At 43.6% G+C, this 17,693-nt stretch overlaps 1 protein-coding gene across 1 annotated transcript in view; it reads left to right on the top strand.

Moving 5' to 3' along the window:
- LOC146199628 (protein polybromo-1-like) overlaps window positions 1–17,693 on the top strand; it is a 50,776-nt gene that overhangs the window by 20,991 nt on the left and 12,092 nt on the right. The window contains 11 exon segments of the mRNA XM_084595149.1: window positions 568–741; window positions 1,235–1,319; window positions 2,320–2,395; window positions 3,860–4,032; window positions 6,883–6,980; window positions 7,137–7,208; window positions 8,254–8,301; window positions 9,887–10,006; window positions 10,110–10,229; window positions 11,531–11,897; window positions 16,563–16,620. Of these exon segments, the coding sequence (XP_084451275.1) occupies window positions 568–741; window positions 1,235–1,319; window positions 2,320–2,395; window positions 3,860–4,032; window positions 6,883–6,980; window positions 7,137–7,208; window positions 8,254–8,301; window positions 9,887–10,006; window positions 10,110–10,229; window positions 11,531–11,897; window positions 16,563–16,620 (1,391 nt within the window).

Raw genomic sequence — 17,693 nt, 5'->3', positions numbered from 1 at the left:
AATAACAGGTAACTGGCTCAGGAAGAGATATGAAACCTGCCTCTTCCTAGAAAGAGAATGGGCTTGAGAAGGGAATAAATTTAATGGCACAGTTTATACTACACTAATGATCAGAAACTCGGTATGTGTTCCTACATAATTGCTAAAAATGCTGAGCAGTCTTTGAAGCATTATTCTTGGTGAGAGGAAGGGACCCCTAACAGGAGGCAGGGATAAGGAGCTTGGTGCAGGTTTGGTTTTGTTTTGATACGTTTTCTTGGGTAGGTATCTACAAGTTTGGTGTTTATACATCTGGTTCAGCGGTGACTAGCGCAATCGTTAGTCTCACTGCACAAGGCCGCATTCTGAATTCTTGCCACTGGCAACCATAGCTGGTTACAAATGCTTCATGGTCTTACGACTGCCCCTGCCCCCCTTCTTATTTTACATTACCCACATTTTCGTTTGCGGTGTGTTTACCTGACAAATCAAAAGGGCCAAGAATGCTTTATTTAAAAAGTAAAAAAAAAAATGTAATGAAAACAGTGAATGAAGCAGTCTTATCTTCTGTTTTTTTGTGCCACCTAGATTTGGAACTTCGTTCCAAATGAGCACACACAGCTGGTGGCCAGAGAAGAGATGCTGTCGGCCGTGCGGGTGCCGTCTGTGTTCAAGGATGGCGTCGAGCGCTCCGCTGATAACAGCAGTTCTGTGGGCTTCGGCCTTGATGAGGAGTTTAAAGTTGTTGATCGGCCACGACCGGTGAGTTATGAGCTGTGTAATCACTTGAAATGGTGGTTCTGGGGCTTTGATGATTTGCTTCTGGAGAGGAGTGCATTCACGAATGTGATATGATACGAACAGGGCTTTAAAAAAAAGCGTTGCATTTATTGAAATCCAATATGCACATGCTTGCATTCAAGTGTGTTTGTGATGGCAAATACGATCATATAATGTTGCAACTAACAGGCCAGGGAGGAAGAACTTGACTCTGTGGTGTGGATGTTTTCATTAACATGGCAGTTACTTGCAAGTGGTTAGTTCGGCTACTCTTTTACAGCTGTTCAATATCCTGAATCATGATCTGGTCTTTGCGCCTTCCTGATGAGAGGAAATGGTCTTCCTGTTGCTTAGCCATGTTTTATTTTGATGAGATACTTCTTGATGTCGTGGCCCACATGCAACCAAATGTCCCGGCTTAAATGACGCATTGTTGACTGGTTTTTCACTGTCATTTGAAATTGATTTCTTTCAGAATGTCACAGTGAACCTTCCTACTGATGAAGATGGCATTACGTATTATGAGCAGCTCAATCTTCCTGCTGGAGTCTTCAAGCTGGGTGAGTGGCAGGGGCTTTGATCAAGCTACGTGCTTTTTGTGAAGTTCGTTCCTGCAACAGAAGAATGGAGAGATTATGAAATTGTGCGTTGTTACTTTCGGCTTGTTTTTCTTTTTTTTTTTCTTTCTTTCTTTTTTTTTTTTTTTTTTACTAGCAGAGCAAAAGCAGGAGGATTGTCTGCTTGGTGCTGTATTTGTCTCTAACCATATCTGCAGCTGAGAACAGCAGCAAGATCTTTTTTTTTTTTTTTTTTTGACTGATATACAGGCATAAAATTTCTGATGTAGCTCGTGCGATTAGTTATCTAGCCAAGAGATCTAACCTTCTAAGTATTGGACATATCACTTCTTTGGTGCCATAAGCTTAGTTGTATCCGTTTCTGTTCAGCATGGAAAGCTGGCTTTCAGACAGGATAATTCACACATGAAATGTTAATGTGCTTTTATTTCATGCCACAGTGGCAAGATTCCTTGAGTATGGATTAGGAATATGGGAGAGGCCCCTTTATCCTGCTGTAAATTTAGTTGGGCGGTTGCTGGTAATAATTTTTCTGTGCCACTGACACTCAATCAATGTCATTTAAGATTGGAAAGGCTCATTCATTTGCACCCACCCGTGACTTGGAAAATTAAATGGTGACTTGCTCCAGTCGTTTGATTTGTGTGCTTTTCTCAGAAAACGAGGTCTTGTTTTTTGTGGGGGGGAATCTGTGCATTTTGTATCCCTTGAAGGTAATCTGTTTAGCTTCACTGATGTCAGATTTCCTGGTTCTTTACAAGTACTCTAAATTGTGATACGCATTTTTACAAATTGTTTTGCAGACCCAATAGTTAAACCTTGAAACATTCCTGTGAGAAGTGAGCATCTGTAGTGGCCTCATTTTAAACAAATAAGTCACCTTTATTGCGCCGCATACATTCACTTTATGAGCCTTGTGCCCATCTCTGTAGGGTGCCTTGTTCGCAACAAATTAATGCTGCATTTGCTGGAATGGTTTCAGGTGACTGCTGCTATGTTCGTACGGAGCACTCAAAAACTCTTATTGGCCGCATCGATAAAATGTGGATGGACAGAGAGTAAGTGTTGGTTTTCTCATACGTGTTACAATAGGAATTACACCAATCCCTACCTTGCTTGTACGAGTTCAGAGTTTTCGGGGGGCACATTCTTGCCAGTCTCCTCCTGGGGAAAAGCGTCAGTGTCCATGCCTTCTGTTGAAGATTTGTGAGATTCTAAACATTCTGGCATTGGTTATGAGGGGCTTTTTCATGACAGTACAGTTTTCTAACTTGCACCAGAATGTGATGACAAATTCAAGGTAACTTGGCAGCAGGTGAAATTTGAAACTGAAAGCAAGCACCAGTCACAACCAATGCATTTCATTATTTTTTGTTGAGCATAGTTGTATTATACTGTACAAACTGAAGTTCTAAAATGTGTCTGCTTCTGCGTCATACTAATGCGATATTGCTAGACTTCTCGTACAATGAGAAGCCTGATATCAGCGGGACAGTAATTCCCATTGGCTGAAAGGGTCTATGATGTCACACCTCAGGGTGAATGAGGCTAGACCGTGACATGGTAGTCAGGTGAGGGTTTGTGTGGGATGACATCATGCCAGAAGTTACATTGGGACCTCTAAGAAAGTAAATTAAGAGTAATTGCACTATACTAAAAAGTGAAAGTGGAGATCGTTCTTGGGTCTCTTGTGCCGCGAAGAGGGCACTACCTCTAAACCATCTAAGATGTAAGCACGTGCTTGCAGCAGTGATAAAGGCAGACTTTGGGGGTTACTGCTAGAGGGGGTCCATGCAGAGGGATCCCCACACGCTACTGTGTTCATTTCTCATTAGGATTACCAACACTTTCTCGGAGGTTTCTGGGCTGTAAATACTACTGCAATTTTTCATGACACAAGGTGTGCCGATGGTGTTGTATTGAAATGCTAGTAACTTTCACTCTGCAGTAGTTAGTGTTAGCCAACAACATGCTGAAATTGGGTGGGTTGTGTTAACAGTTTTATGCCATGACATCTTGAGAAAACTGAATAGGAGTCTGTTTTTTTTTTTAATCTCCTTTCTTATTTTTTTTTTTTTGTGCTCTTATAATTCAGCTTAACCGAGTTCATTCTGAGGAGAGATGCATTCGCAGACACTGTTTTGCTGTTGAATGTCAGTTCTTTGAGTTCCATTGTACTCACTGTACTAGTCTTATTTTTTTTTTTTTTCGTTTTACCAGTAACATTGAGCTTGGTTTGCTAATGTGAAGCAATGTCTTTTCTTCTTCCTCTATATTTTTTATATGTTGTCAAATAACTTTTTAATTCCTCCCAGTGCAATGCAGATGTGATGAAACACCATCAGAATAGTCTGATCAGAGACTGGGGCATTGCCAGTGTTTCTGCAGCAGAGAGGGATTTTTGCTAGCTGATCTCAGGGCAGAACTGTTGACGGAAGTCCATGTGGTGCTTACCGTGGCTACACTTTTGCCTTTCCTCACATTCTTCATGCGTCCTGCATTTGGGTGGGTTGTTGTTACAGGGGAAATGGCTTCTACCACGGTCCCTGGTTCGTGCTGCCAAGTGAGATCCAGCACCAGCCTTCACGAGTATTCTACCGCCAGGAGGTGTTCCTTAGCTCCATCGAGGACACCAACCCTCTGCTGAGTATCATTGGCCGCTGTAGTGTGCTGGACTGCAAGGAATACTCCACCTGTGAGCATACCCCCCACACTTCCATAGGCCAACACCTATCTGCGACAGGGGCAAGATGCATTGGCATTGCTGTTGCTGGCTGGTTACGGCTAGGGGTAACAGTCAGGGGCGAACCTCACAAGTTTTTGATTTCGCATTGCACCTAAAACGTTTGTTTGGAAAGAAAGGTCGTGTGCATCCTAGAGCACAATGAGGGGCATATATGCTCAAAACACCGCAGTATGTGTGTTAAGGGAGTCACTTCCAGCTGGGGTACTAGGTGCAACACTACCCATAGAAACACATGTAAACTAAACCTTCCCATGCAATTTTTTTTTCTCTAGTATCACAAGGTAATGAGGGAGGTGGATGTTTGTAAACATTTGGCGAGTTCTTTCAGCAAAAGTGTGCCGGAGTGTGTGCTGTGGCATTTTGAAGCTGATGCAGTCGAACCCGGATAATTTGAATTTTAGCTATATGAACTTAGGGAATATCCCTTTGAAAATTTCTTGTAAAAGTATAGGAAAGCTGCATTGTATATTGAACTCCGGTTTCACCAGTTGTTCTATATATATCGAACTCCGCACCAGGAAGGTGCGCCTTTCCCAAAGACGATCGCATCACCCTCGGCCGTTTTCAAGCCACGCGGCCACACGCGGAAGGCGCGAGAGAAAACATTTCTGCGATGGCTGGTCTAGAGCAGCGCCGCGCCCTTTTCCCAAAGGTGCGCGCATCTGCCATGATCGTTTGCCGCACGCATGTGACATTTGCAAGCCATATGCGTGAAGGAATGAAAGGGAACCAGTTTGGCAACGGCTGGTGCGGAGCAGACCCTGCTAATGCAGCTGTGGTGTCCGGGAGAGGAGAAACAACGCGATAGAACGAAGCGCAAGGGTATGCCCATTCTTCTGCCGAGCTTTCTCAGTCTTCATTCACAGCAGTACGCACTACGTATGCATCGACAAGCCAGCTCAGCCCGTGGCAGACAGAATGTCGGACGCTTTCTTAGCTTTCTCCAGTGTGTATTGTAAACCCTCTGTGCACGGCAGGTGATGTGCGATGCATGCCTTGTATCGCCGAGCTGAACGTGTGGCATAGCGTAAGCTATGGCGGGTGCGGACGTTAAGAAGCGGCAGATTTTTTTTTTTTTACAAAAGTCGACCATTCCTGTTGTCATGCTGAACGTACAGCGTAGCGTAAGCTATGGCGGCTGTGGACATCAAGAAGTGGAAGGTTTTTTTTTTTCTTTTGCGAGAGTTGTCCATTCTCGTTGTCATGCTTAACCTATGGCGTAGTGTAAGTTACACTGGCTGCGGATGTTAAGAAGCAGCAGATTTTTTTTTTTTTTAAATTTTTTTTTTGCGGGAGTCGTCTATCCTTGCATCTGTGGATGAACAAAAGTATGTGGTCAGTTGCGACCATGATGCCGACTTTTAGCATTGTTCGCTTCAAACGGCATTTCCAACTATCACGCTTTCCAATGATTTTGTGGCAGTGTGCTCCGCCTGCCCAAGCATGGCGTGATAAATCAAACCAAGCTCGTGCAATCAAGCCATCATGCCACTACAGGTGCTAACATCAAAAGTAAGTCAAAAGATAAACATGCCGTGAGGTTAATGCTGGGCAACATCTTGGCGCGCTGCCAGTAGATGTGCTGTGGATGCGACGGCCGAAACGGAGAGACGCACCACCGACTAATGGTGTTTTTTTTTTCTTTCTTTTTTTTTTTCAAATTTTCGGCGGCAAAAGTGGAAAGTGGGTTCATTATGCGAGGAGGTTGATTACGCGACAAATATGGTATCATTTTTCACGATAGCAAGTGGCGCCTCAAGCCGATTTCTGTATATAGAATTATCAATACTATATCTAAATATTTCACGATCCCTTTCGAATTCGATGTATCTGGATTCAACTGTATCTTTTTTAAAATGTTGCAGTAAATGTGTGTTATAATGCAGAACATATCCCAAACATTGAGCTGGGCATTTGCGGAGGCCTGGTGTTCATTGCTACTGCGCCTAAGCAAGGTTTTATTGTCAATTTTAACTGTTAGCTGCTATATAGTAATTCAGTACTCTCACATCACTTTTCCATGCTGTCTCTGGGTTCTTCCTTTTTCTTTTGCTTTACTTCACGTTGGACGTGATAGCATGTTATAGGGAACACTGAGGAGAACACCACGCAGTTTTTGTTTTTTGTGAAAATTGATTCCTTGGTGATTTCCTTCTGGCTATATTTTCAGCTGCAAGGGGAAAATTTATTGATGGCATTTTTTAAAATCTACGGGTGTTTGCATCGAAAGTGCTCCATAGCCACACTTCGAAAGTGAATGGCAGTCAGCCCAGCCTTGGGATTTATGCTCAGAAAGCTGTGTTGGTGCGCTCAATTTTCGGTGAAATCGGCCAGTGATGGTGACACCTTCCTTGAAGAACTAAAAACAGTGTCGCGACGACGGACGTGAAAGAAAGAAGGACAAGCCTTCTTTTTTCGCGTCCGTCATCACGGCACTGTTTTTAGTTCTCCAATAATGCACCAATTCAGTCAGTTTTGGTTCTTCTGACACGTACCTACCTGTGTTTAAAATTTGGTCCTTTTCCAGCTTATAAAAGCTCTGTTTTCAGGGAATGTGTAGCATTTTTTTGATTAGAACACAGCACACTAATTTGCTGTCAAGCAACATATTTCTTTTACTGTTTCTTATTGCTCTTCACTGCAAACTCACTCTGTTTGCAGTTTTACTTCTGTTGCTTGTCAGGGGACTCCTTTGTGAGATTTAGTGCAAGACTGCCTTTTAATTCCTATGTCGATATTCGTCCCTTACTTAGGTGAAGTGCAGAAGGGGTTTCATAAGGTTTCAAATTTTTGCTGCAGGTCGACTGACAGAAATCAACGAGTCCGACGTCTATATCTGTGAATCTCGCTACCTTGAGGCAGAACGGCAGATTCGAAAGCTACACAAAGGGCTCAAGGTATATTTTGCATTAGAGTATATTCTTCTAAGTATGACTTAAATCACTTGTTTAGCTTTTTTTTTTTTTGTTCATTTATGTGCGTTTTCACTCGGTACTAAATTCTTATCGTAATGATGCATGTCACTTACTAACCACAAGTTGTTAATTTTGCAGAAATTCTCTCACTCCGAGGCTGTAACACCGGACGAGGTGTATTATTTCAAAAATCCCATCAATCCCCAAAAGGTAAGAGCAGGAGCTGTTGAACTATAGCATCTTTTGCATGCAACCATTTATTTATCCCAGTTTAACTTATAAAGTTAAATTGTTTTTGTTCACCTGGCCATGTACTGCATTTTCCAAAATACTATTTATAAACATTAGGATAGAGTTGTGCCACGGAGGTGCTTTCTAGGAGGATTTTGCCATCGAAAGTAGCGCTCGGTAGCTCGAGTGACGCACTGCACATTGCAGTGAAGATCAAAACATTATGATGCAATCATTTTTAGAGCGCTAGGGTCTGTCAGTTTGAAAATAAATTGTAGAAATATAAATATTGACATTTTTCTCAACGACCGGAACTACTGGCTGAGTAACAAAGAAAACATTTCATGGAGGCTGTATTACAAAATGAGCACAGGCAGCGTGCATCACTGTGTCATTTATTTTAATGCCATAGTAATAAAAGTATTATTCTGCAGAAAACCTGGGGCTGGCGTTGTTGGTCAGCACTATATGGTGGAGTTGGGAGGTTGAAATAATGTCTAACCCTCTGTGACACCCTTGTAGCCGGGGTCAGGCACGCTACCCCTAGGCCATGCAGGCACATTCCTACTACTCAGTTAAAGCAAGGGTTTACATGTTTGTGTGGTGGTCTACAATTCCATGCTAATGAGCATGTGTGAGACGATGAGGGCACATATTGAGGGACCAATGATTAAGCAAGCAGAAAAATGCATTTGTGCAAACGAGGATCTTCAAGGGAAACGGTAGGTGAGAGTCATTGACATTGTCTCATTATACCCTTAAAGACTGAGCGTAAGATTTCGTTGTGGCCGCATCTCCAATACACTCTGTTTTTTACGCCCAACTTGTCTTCTGGGGATTAGCTCCCCATGAGTTTGGAATTGGAATACATACTATATACTTAGGTTACAAGCTTGTTTTGTGTTTAAAAAGGCACTGTCAAGTGCCGTTTCAATGCGAGTATATAAATTGCAGTTATAAAACTGGGGTTGATTTGGTTGTAATTTTATGGCCACCTTGTTAATGCAGAAACTTTTTTTATCAGTGTGAACCTGGCCTTGCCGATGGTGCTGACATGCAGCCTACAGGAGACGTAAGTAAAGAAATGGTTTAACTCTAGTTATTGAAACTGAGAGGGGTATGGAACAGTGTGCTTATTTTTTTTATTATTATTTTTTTTTTTTGCAGCCTTTTGTTAGTATTCTGTACATGGACTGTATCTGACACCTTTGTTAATACTGCTATATACATTGTTGTGATTACTCAAGTTTGCGTAGTTTGTGTTACTGGACTCATTAGGACTATGGGTGTGCGAATATTTGGAAATTTGGATTGTTTGGAGATAGTATTAGCTGGTTGATTCGATTCACGCTGCATTTTTACTATTTGAAGTATTTTATCCTCCTGAGCACTTGGGAATTACGTTCTCAATGAGCTACCTTTTGACCAAACAACCACAGCATATTCAAACGGTACTTCTGAATTAGAGTAATTCACATATGTTACATCAGTTAACTGGTTATTTCCTCGTAGAATCTATAGCCATCGTGTGGTAATGATAAGTCTTGCACAAAACCAGTACACTGACAACCAGGGACAGTTGGCGGAATACGGCTGCAGAGCAAAGTGAAGCGCCATGCTACGATACAGTCGACAAGCGACTGCAACTGTGCCACCAAATAATGTGAATGGGTGCCAGCGATCTCCTCGATTTCGATCACGACGATAAGAGACTTGGTGCGCACTGAAGTAGGGCTTGTGGAATGTAGCTATGTCACGCATGGCTGCAGTTTTTTTCCCGGTGACCACTGTTATCCTTCACAGTTTTTGTATATTGGAATTTTGGAACTTCATATTTTCACCACAGGTGAGAAAACGAAAGCTTATGATAGAAACGAAACCTCAAAGCCAGCCCATGCAATATGCAGCGTGCACTATGATCCGCACGCAGGAAAAATGGAGCCGCACCATCCACACGGCATAGTTTCATACTCTCACCTCTGGTTTGGTCAAATACGGGAATCCCCCAAGGTGGAGTAGATTTGAAATAAGGGATTAGTTACTCATTGACATTCACCCAAGTGCAGTCATACGGTTACAAAGGAAAGCTATACAGCTTTCTCAGAAACTTTGTCGCTAAAGAGCTAAAGAAAAATTCGTCCTGGTCCGGGGATCAAACCCGGGACCACCGCCTTTCCAGGGCAGTCGCTCTACCAACTCAGCTAACCAGGGCGGTTAGCGGTTAGCTTCACTTCTGGGTTGCGAGAGTGTTTGATGGATGAAAACAAAATTTGCGCTACACCTTTTTTTCATAGCTGTGGTTTTACGGAATGGCACCTGTTTCTACTTTCTATTCAAAATTGACCTACAAATGATATTCTGAATATTCAGTTTGATTCGCACACAATTCTTGCTATTCATATTTGCGTCACCAAAAAATTTTATACTTGCACACTTCTGATTAGAACTCAATTTCGGGTTTGGATTACTTGAGCTTCTGATGAGTTTTTGGCGAATGCTTAAAAGATATTGGTTCTAGATTTATTACTGCAAAGTGCAGGAACAAGTTGAACCCCATTGGTTGCACTGCCATTCAACAGTGCCATATCCAAACTTCTCTGTACTATTAGCATCGCTATGCCCCCCACCCCCCCTCCTCCTCCCCCTCCACCAAACAGGAGATGTCCCCAATGCCATCCCGGATTTTGTCTGAGACAGACAACGAGGAGTCCAACGACGTCCCCTGCTCTGTCTTGGCAAGAGATGACAGCAACTTGTCATCTGCCTCTGGCAAAAAGGTCCGTCCCCATACCCCCATCTTTCTTTGGGCCCACTATGCTGGGGCGAAACAGCAGTTCCCTCACATTGTCTCTTCCCCCCCCTTTCCCTGGCACGCCGCAGAAGAGTTCCAAGCGTGTCGTCACGGGTTACTTGCTGTTTTCAAGTGAAATCCGCAAGTCTATAGTGCAGTCCAACCCTGACCGCTCGTTTGGAGACATCAGTCGCCTTGTGGGCAACGAGGTGAGATCCGCTGACCGGTTGGCTGGCTTCCTGTGCTTCATGGTTTCACAGACACTTGCATCTTGGCCTCATCGTTGTTCATAACATGACTCACTCAACAGCCCTGCTTGCTACTGCTTGCTTCTGTGATGCGCGTCTCTGCATTGCCTTTCTGCTTGATGGCCTCTGTACGTTAGCCTTGTTAGAAGCATGTAGTGCAAGATTTTTGGCAGCCTCGCCTTTTTCTTTTATGCTTTTGTCCACTGTCTTTTCATGTGGTACAAAGCTAACATTCGCACTGACATGGTTTGATGGCCAGCGGCATCATTCGCAAGATTGCCCTAAACTCACTCGACCTAATAGCATGGCCTTCCCTCGCCACTTGGTCATCGTTATTGTCTTCATCCAAAGCATGATACCTTCTCAGGAAGGTTCATTGATCGGAGGTTGTGTCACACCATCTTCATCATTGGTGGCCTGTGATGAGTATGTACTGCTGCAACTAGCAGTTGTATTGATGGCAGAAACTTTTTGAAAGTCTTGCTTCCAGCGTTTGCTGACTGACATGTAAATTCCACTTATGCACGCTGGTTTGTTGAAAGGCTGCTTGACTGGCATGAAATAAAGAATCTTTCAAGTTACATACTAGAGCTGTTAGTATGGCATGAAACCGTACTCGATATTGCATTTCTTGCAAGCTTTGGCATCTGAACACAGCGAATATACAAGCAGAAAGTGAGATCTACAACTGCTGCTGTTCTCACTGTTTCATTAATGCTCAGTACCTCTAGTGTATTCAGTAATTAAGGTAGGCATAAATTAATGCATGCTGCAGAGAGGCTTCACTTGAGTACTTTAACCTTGGGAGTAGCATTTTGGGTCTTGTAATCTGTGTTTGGCATGCTTCTGTAGTATATTCGACTATGCACTTGCAAATACCACCATGCAGTCCTGTATCCCTGTGGTTTCCAGTAATCAAACACCATTCATCGTCATCACTGAATGGTATATTGCACACTGGGGCACATTGTTGTGTCTGCCTGCTTCCCATGCTTCAAGTAATTGGAATTCATTTGTTGCAAACAGTGCACTTCTCGTGATTTACGGTTTCTTTGGAGTGCATACCATTCCTTCCCAACGTACCTCTTGAATAGGGTGAACAGTTGAGATGTTGAAGCCACATGCGAAAGTATTTATTAGGGCGCATGTCCAATGCGGCATAGTGGACCCTACAGCTTCAGCATTCAAAAGCAGCCATGATATGGACGTCTGGCCGGCATCCCTCTAACTTGGGGGTGGGGTGGTTGCCGTGCGCTGTGCAGTGGCGCAACCTGCAGGCGCCACAGAAGGCCGACTACGAGGAGCGGGCCTCGCGCCTCAACCTCAGCCAGGAGGACACCAACGACAGCCTCCCGCAGAGCCCTGCTTCCTCGTCGGCCCACGGTGGCGGCGGCGGGGGAGGGGGAGCCGGAGGAGGAGAGAGCAGCCGCGATGCCACGCGTTCTTCCCTGTCCGCGGGAAGCGTGACGCCTGCGCCCGGTGATTTTGCCACCCTCTCGACCACAGTGTATGAGTGCCAGTGGGACGGCTGCGACGCCAGCTACGACAACCAGCAGGACCTGTGCGACCACTTGGCCCAGGACCCCAATGGACAGGTGTACCAGTCCTATTTGGGGTTCAAGGGTAAGCGTGAGTGTTCCATTTTCGTCTGCCACGACCACCCCGACGGCCTCCACCCCCCCGGGCGTACTCGTTTTTGCTTTATCCCTTTTTCTCCTCCTCCCTCTGTCCCCTGTTGCATGGCATGCTTATGCACTGTGCATGTCATAGCTCCAACCAGTAGGCAGAGAATTATCACTGAATGCAGGAAGTGTGCAGCAGGAAACAGTCGCGTATGTAAAAAACAGGAAAATGAACCGTACTTTTTAATCTTGTAGCTCAGCTGACTCCTCGTTAAGGTTTTCGAAAGGGAATGGCCTTCAGTATTATGGCTAGTGTGCAAGGTGTAGGCAATAAAGGGAAAATAGTATTATCCTTTCTGTAGGCTTGCTTTTCCATGGTGAAATATTCACCTCTACACATCATGCTGCAGTGGTAGCAGAAACAATTCATTGCGTATCTCAAGAGACCTATATTCTGTCATCAAGGCCCTAAAGAAAGAAAGAAAGAAGAAAAAGTTGTGCGCTACAGTCCAAATACTTGAGAGATCAGAGGAATGAACAAACTGCAAATCTGCCTGGTCACATATGGTTGCGTTGGCAATAAATTATAGTGCCAGTTTGGGTTTAAATTTTGTAGAGCAAAGGAACAACTAGGGGGAGCATTTCATGGAATTAACTGCTCACTTTACCAGTAATGCAGTGAAAGTTTCAACGACAGTGTCATTAACCTGTTGGCTAACATGTGCTTCAGTCTCGTAATTTTGAGTGAAACTTGTCTGTACGTAGTGCATGATATGTGTTTATGTAAAATAGTCGCAAGTCAGTAGCGCCAGTCCTACCACTTCTTTGCTCTTGTGTGTGTGTTTGCACACTGCAAAAGTTTTTCAAAATGCACCAACTATCCTTGCATTCTGTTTGACTGATTTGAAAACATCTATATTGAATTCCTTGTAAAATATTGTTTACTTACGGCTTTAGCTTTGCTGGCTGGCTTTCTTTGGAGGGCGAGGGCTAGTATGAGGTGCGTAATAATATAGAAATGGGCCAGTGATTATTCTCAAATTCAAGATACTTATAAACAGGCTTTTTCAAGAGCGCTTTCTTAACAATAGCATTGTCAGAGGTGTCATGCACAAAAATGCAGCTAAGATTTAACTATAAAAAGCTGGTAACTAATACAGTTGAACCCTTTATAAGGGACATGTACTGGGGAGCAGTTTTTGTCTCTTATATGAGAGGTTCCTTATGAGCAGGGAACCACGTTTACATTTTATAACCAGACCTTATTTCGGCGCAGGCATCCTATGGCTAAAATACGCAAAAAAGAAGGGTGCATCATGTTGTTATAGCTTTCATTTACATATTGCACTTGCTTCGTGGACAACCACACACTGACCAAACCTCGCAACTTTCTTACATTTATTTACTGCTGAAATAATTCTAAATCTTGGTCTGCTTCAAGGTTGCATTGATGCTGTTCAACACAGCCTCTTCTGTCTTGAAAATCAGGCCAAGAGCCTCATGGCCGATGTGGCAAATTTGTATATGTTGGCAAGCTATGTTTGCAGCGATTGCAAAGTGGAATCACAATGTGACGTGGCACCACAAATAGCGATTTGCAACAAAGTTATGTGTCTGGTAACACTGCAAGAGTTCAAGTAAAGAAAGTGCCACGGAATTGTAAAAGTAACCAACTTACCACCAAGGTGCTAGAAGCAGCCATAACTATGAAACATCACCAGCAGAAATATCCCTCAGAAATTTATGCTTGTTTGACAAAGGGTAACAGCGGCTGTGAGTAACAAATCTTTGAATGTTGCTACTGAGACGAAAAATAAATGAAAAGCAAATGAGGCATTTCTGAGTGGAGTTGAAACTGGTTGAGCAGCAAACAGAGAAACAGAGAAGTTTAATTGGTTTTGCCAAAGCAGAACCACTTCTGTTTTTGTGTCATTTGTTTTGGTCTTGGCTTGGCTATGTCTCGCTTTCTAGGTACAATGACTTGTTTATGTCAGTGGCACCAGCTGAGCACTTTCTTTACATTTAGCAGATAAATTGTCGCTCATACTGAAATGCAACATAATAGATAATTCTCGCTATATTCTTCAGACTAGTGGACGCAACACCTATGGTAATTCGTGATAGGAAGCTTCACTAATTGAAGAACCAAACGTGCGCTTTCAAAATTCTCGCTTAGATGCTAGCATATGCAGTCGCACTTGTGCTCTTTGTGGCAAGCCTGAAGAGCTTCTCTATGTTGCATTCCCACTGGAGGGCTTCTTTTAGTCATTTCATAGCTGATTGACCTGCTCTTTGTTTGCTGAAGTTGTAATTAATAATGACGGCATAGGTGTGCCTCTTCTCTTTTGTTTTCACTATAGCTGCTACTGAACCTGCAAATAGATGGGGCTGCATCTAATGTTAAAATGTCTGTTACAAGCAAGACTGAGTACCATACTTCAATGCTAATTTGTCCTATATAGCCTGTTGTCTTCTACATCCTATGTCTGTTAAAAAAGAGGTCCAATTAATGAAAGTCATAGGGCAGCCATCCATTTGGGTGGATAGTGTCTCTGTTACATTAGTGTCGCTTATAGTGGGGTTCAGCTATACAGTCAACTTTTAAACTTTTACACTTAGGCTGCTCAGTTACTGAAAGTTTGTTGGTTTACAGGAAAGGAAGGGGGCAGTATCTGTCGCACTTTTTTTCTGTAGACACCTGAATCTTGATTTAAGGGAAGGGAGGAAGGTGGGAATGAAAGAGATAAAGAGGAGCTGTAGTGAAGGGCTGCGGATTAATTTTGACCACTTGGGGATGTTCGTGCACTGGCATTGCAAAGCACATGGACGCCTCTCCATTTCGCTTTCATCGAAACGCAGTCATTCTTATTTTCGGAAACGCCGTTCTTGTCGCCACTGCTGCGGAAAGGAACTTTTGGTAGCGCACATAAGCAAAACAAAAACCATGCAGTCAAAGAGTGTGCTAGCCATGCATACAAGCATGTGCTACGCATGCCTGTCAAATGCTCGCCACTTCCACCCAAGTGCTCTGAAAGAGCAAGAGACACCTGTGCGTGCTGACTTACGCCGTCAGTTGCGATTTCTTGTGTGGCCATTTCTGTGCTGACGTGCCGGGAGGCGACCACCAGCCACCAAGGCCTGGAGAGAGAGCAAGGCGACCACGCCGCTCCAGAACAGAATGCTAAGTGCTGTATTCCCAGCACCCCTGGTTGGGCTTCAGCTTAGAGGGCGCCTCTGGTCAGTCAATAGGTGGCGACCCCAACATGATTTTCATCTCTTCTTCTGCACGTCTTTAGTTTCTCTCGCGTGATGCCCCTTAGCCCCTTGTGCTGCCTTAGCGACGAGAATGCCGCATTCGAGAATCTAAGAACAAGAACTGATCTGAATCTTACGTGTGGCAGGCTACAAACCTCTCAATAAATGAAGATCCTCATTTGGGAGCTAACTATTAGATATAAGTCACCAGCCTGCTAGTCAGCACAACTTAGCTGTATTTTAATGCTCATCACCACTGACATTACTGTGCTGAAGATGGCGCTCCTGTAAGTAAAAAATCCTACTGTTAGATGTTGCTAACAGTCTTAGGTGACACAGTTTGTATATTATATTGTTGCCTGAAGTGTTGAAACCTTGAATTGTAGTTTGAATTTGGCTGGGGAATGCTAAAGCAAGACTGGCTTGGACTTCATCATTTTATTGTCTGTAGTACAGGCTGATTGCATGCAGGTTAGCCTTGTACCAAGCCCTCAGGAACACACCACTTGGTACCTAGTGAGTTAAATGCAGCACTTTCCATGACAGGTGCAAGAAATGTCAGCGCTATATTGAGTTTCACAGCATAAGAAGCCATCGCATTGTGTGTCGGACTGAAAAGCGTTACTGTAGTGGCATCTTTTTTAAGCTAACTGGCTTTTGATCGGCAGTGTTAAACATTGCTGTTTTTCCTACTGAGGTGGCTACATATTTGTTAGTTTCTGCAGGGCACAGCTTTCAAACCATCAGGTTGTTTTGTACAATTTGTGTTCTTAAACACTGCTACAAGAAGGCAATACAGGAGCATTATAGACACAGAGAGAAAACCATTTTTCTTCCCAGGTTTGAGTCACGGGTTCAAGTAGTTGTGATAAGACGGCAGATCAACGCAATTGGAATGAGTTCTAGCAAGCTTTTGCCGCCTAATACAGTGAACCCAGCACCTGAGAATTCGATGTGGTGCCTTATGCACCAGTTAAAACAATTTATTTTCTTTTCTTTTTTTTTTCAATTTTTTATCATCGTAACCTGAATTGCCAAACCTCCTCCAGGTGCACATTGTCATCATTCGGAAGCTGAAGGGGGATTGGGGGGTGCAATGAAGAAGTTGTAAACGCTAGGTGTCAATTCTTAGGATCATTTATGAGCAGTGTAACACTCATACTGGCAGTGTATTATCCAATATGCACTGATTGTGTTTATAGCGTTTGGTTGTACGTACAGGCATTAAGCTCATTGGATGTGGTTGTTCACACCTCTCTTGAACAGCATAAAGATCTTAGAAAGCTCAGTGCAGATCTTTTAGTTACCTTTGTGCATTACACACTCTCTATAATTTTCCCTGTCCTTTCCTTTTCCATGCATGGAACTGAGTTCACCGGCCGCGTAAAGGTAACACCAAGATATGCCATTTTTACAGACAACAACGAGTTCCAGTGCCTCTGGGCAAACTGTCCTCGTGTCAAGAAACAAGTCCCGTGAGTACGCTTGATGCCATATTATACTGCAGGTGATAAATTTCACTCTCGAAAATGGGTTCCCCTCCGTTCTTGTCGAGATGAGCAGACTGTTATGTTACCTCTCCGTTCTTGTCAAGACCAGTGAACTGTTATGTGTAGGGGTGTGCAAATATTTTAAAATGTGAACAGTTTGCAAATAGTATTTGCTATTCGATACACTTTGCGTCATATTTTTACTATTCAAACTCTATGAATCTCCTAAATGCTTGGAGCTTACAAAAATCTTGCTTACCTGAACTAGCGGTCAGACATTGCTGTGCATCCAGGCGGCACTCGCCAGTTGAAGTAACTCGCACTTGTTACACCAGATAACTTGATATTTCCTCCTCGAAGCTATTGCCAGCGTGTGGCAATGTTAAGTCGTGCACGAGAGCAATGCACTGACTGCCAGTGTGGAGCTGTGGCGGCTGTTTGCTCACATGCCAGAAAAGTGCAGCACCGGGCCATCCGATTCATGATGCAATCGAGGCCTGGCTGTGAACATGCCATCAACAAAAGCAAACGGGTACCAGCAATGTTCCCTTTTTTTCGGTCACGGCAGTGAGATTCGGCTCGCATGGAAGCAGGGCTTGCGAAGCAATAGCGGAACAGCGAAACTCTGTCTCATGTGCATTGCTACAACTGTTTTTCGGTGACCTACGTTATTCTTCACAATTCTTTTGTATAGTCGATATATCAACTCAAACATATTGAACTCGAAAGGAATCGGCAAAATTTTAATTCAGTGCATCATTAGTTCAATATACGTATAAAAAAACTTCTCAAGAACAAACCTGCATAAAAAACAAGGACAACATGAACCCATTCCAACTAGCCCACTTCACTCTGCTCATTGATATAAAACACATGAATGAGCAAAATAACCTGCAACCTAAAGCTAAGCCTACTGCCCTTACACTAGGGATGCTTGTTCTGCAACGATGTGCAGCCTGTTGGCGTACTGGCAGCACGCTACTTGCTTGGGTGTCGCTAGGCCTAGCGTGGTTCACATCGAAACTGTCGCAGACGTTGCTTTGCAGCCAGCTATCGCC

Source organism: Amblyomma maculatum, chromosome 2, assembly GCF_055883805.1.
Source record: "Amblyomma maculatum isolate TAMU_Amacu chromosome 2, ASM5588380v1, whole genome shotgun sequence".
In the NCBI taxonomy this organism is placed as follows: Eukaryota; Metazoa; Arthropoda; class Arachnida; order Ixodida; family Ixodidae; genus Amblyomma; species Amblyomma maculatum.
The sequence above is the reverse complement of the archived record's forward strand: the minus strand, read 5'-3'. Positions and strand labels throughout refer to the sequence as shown.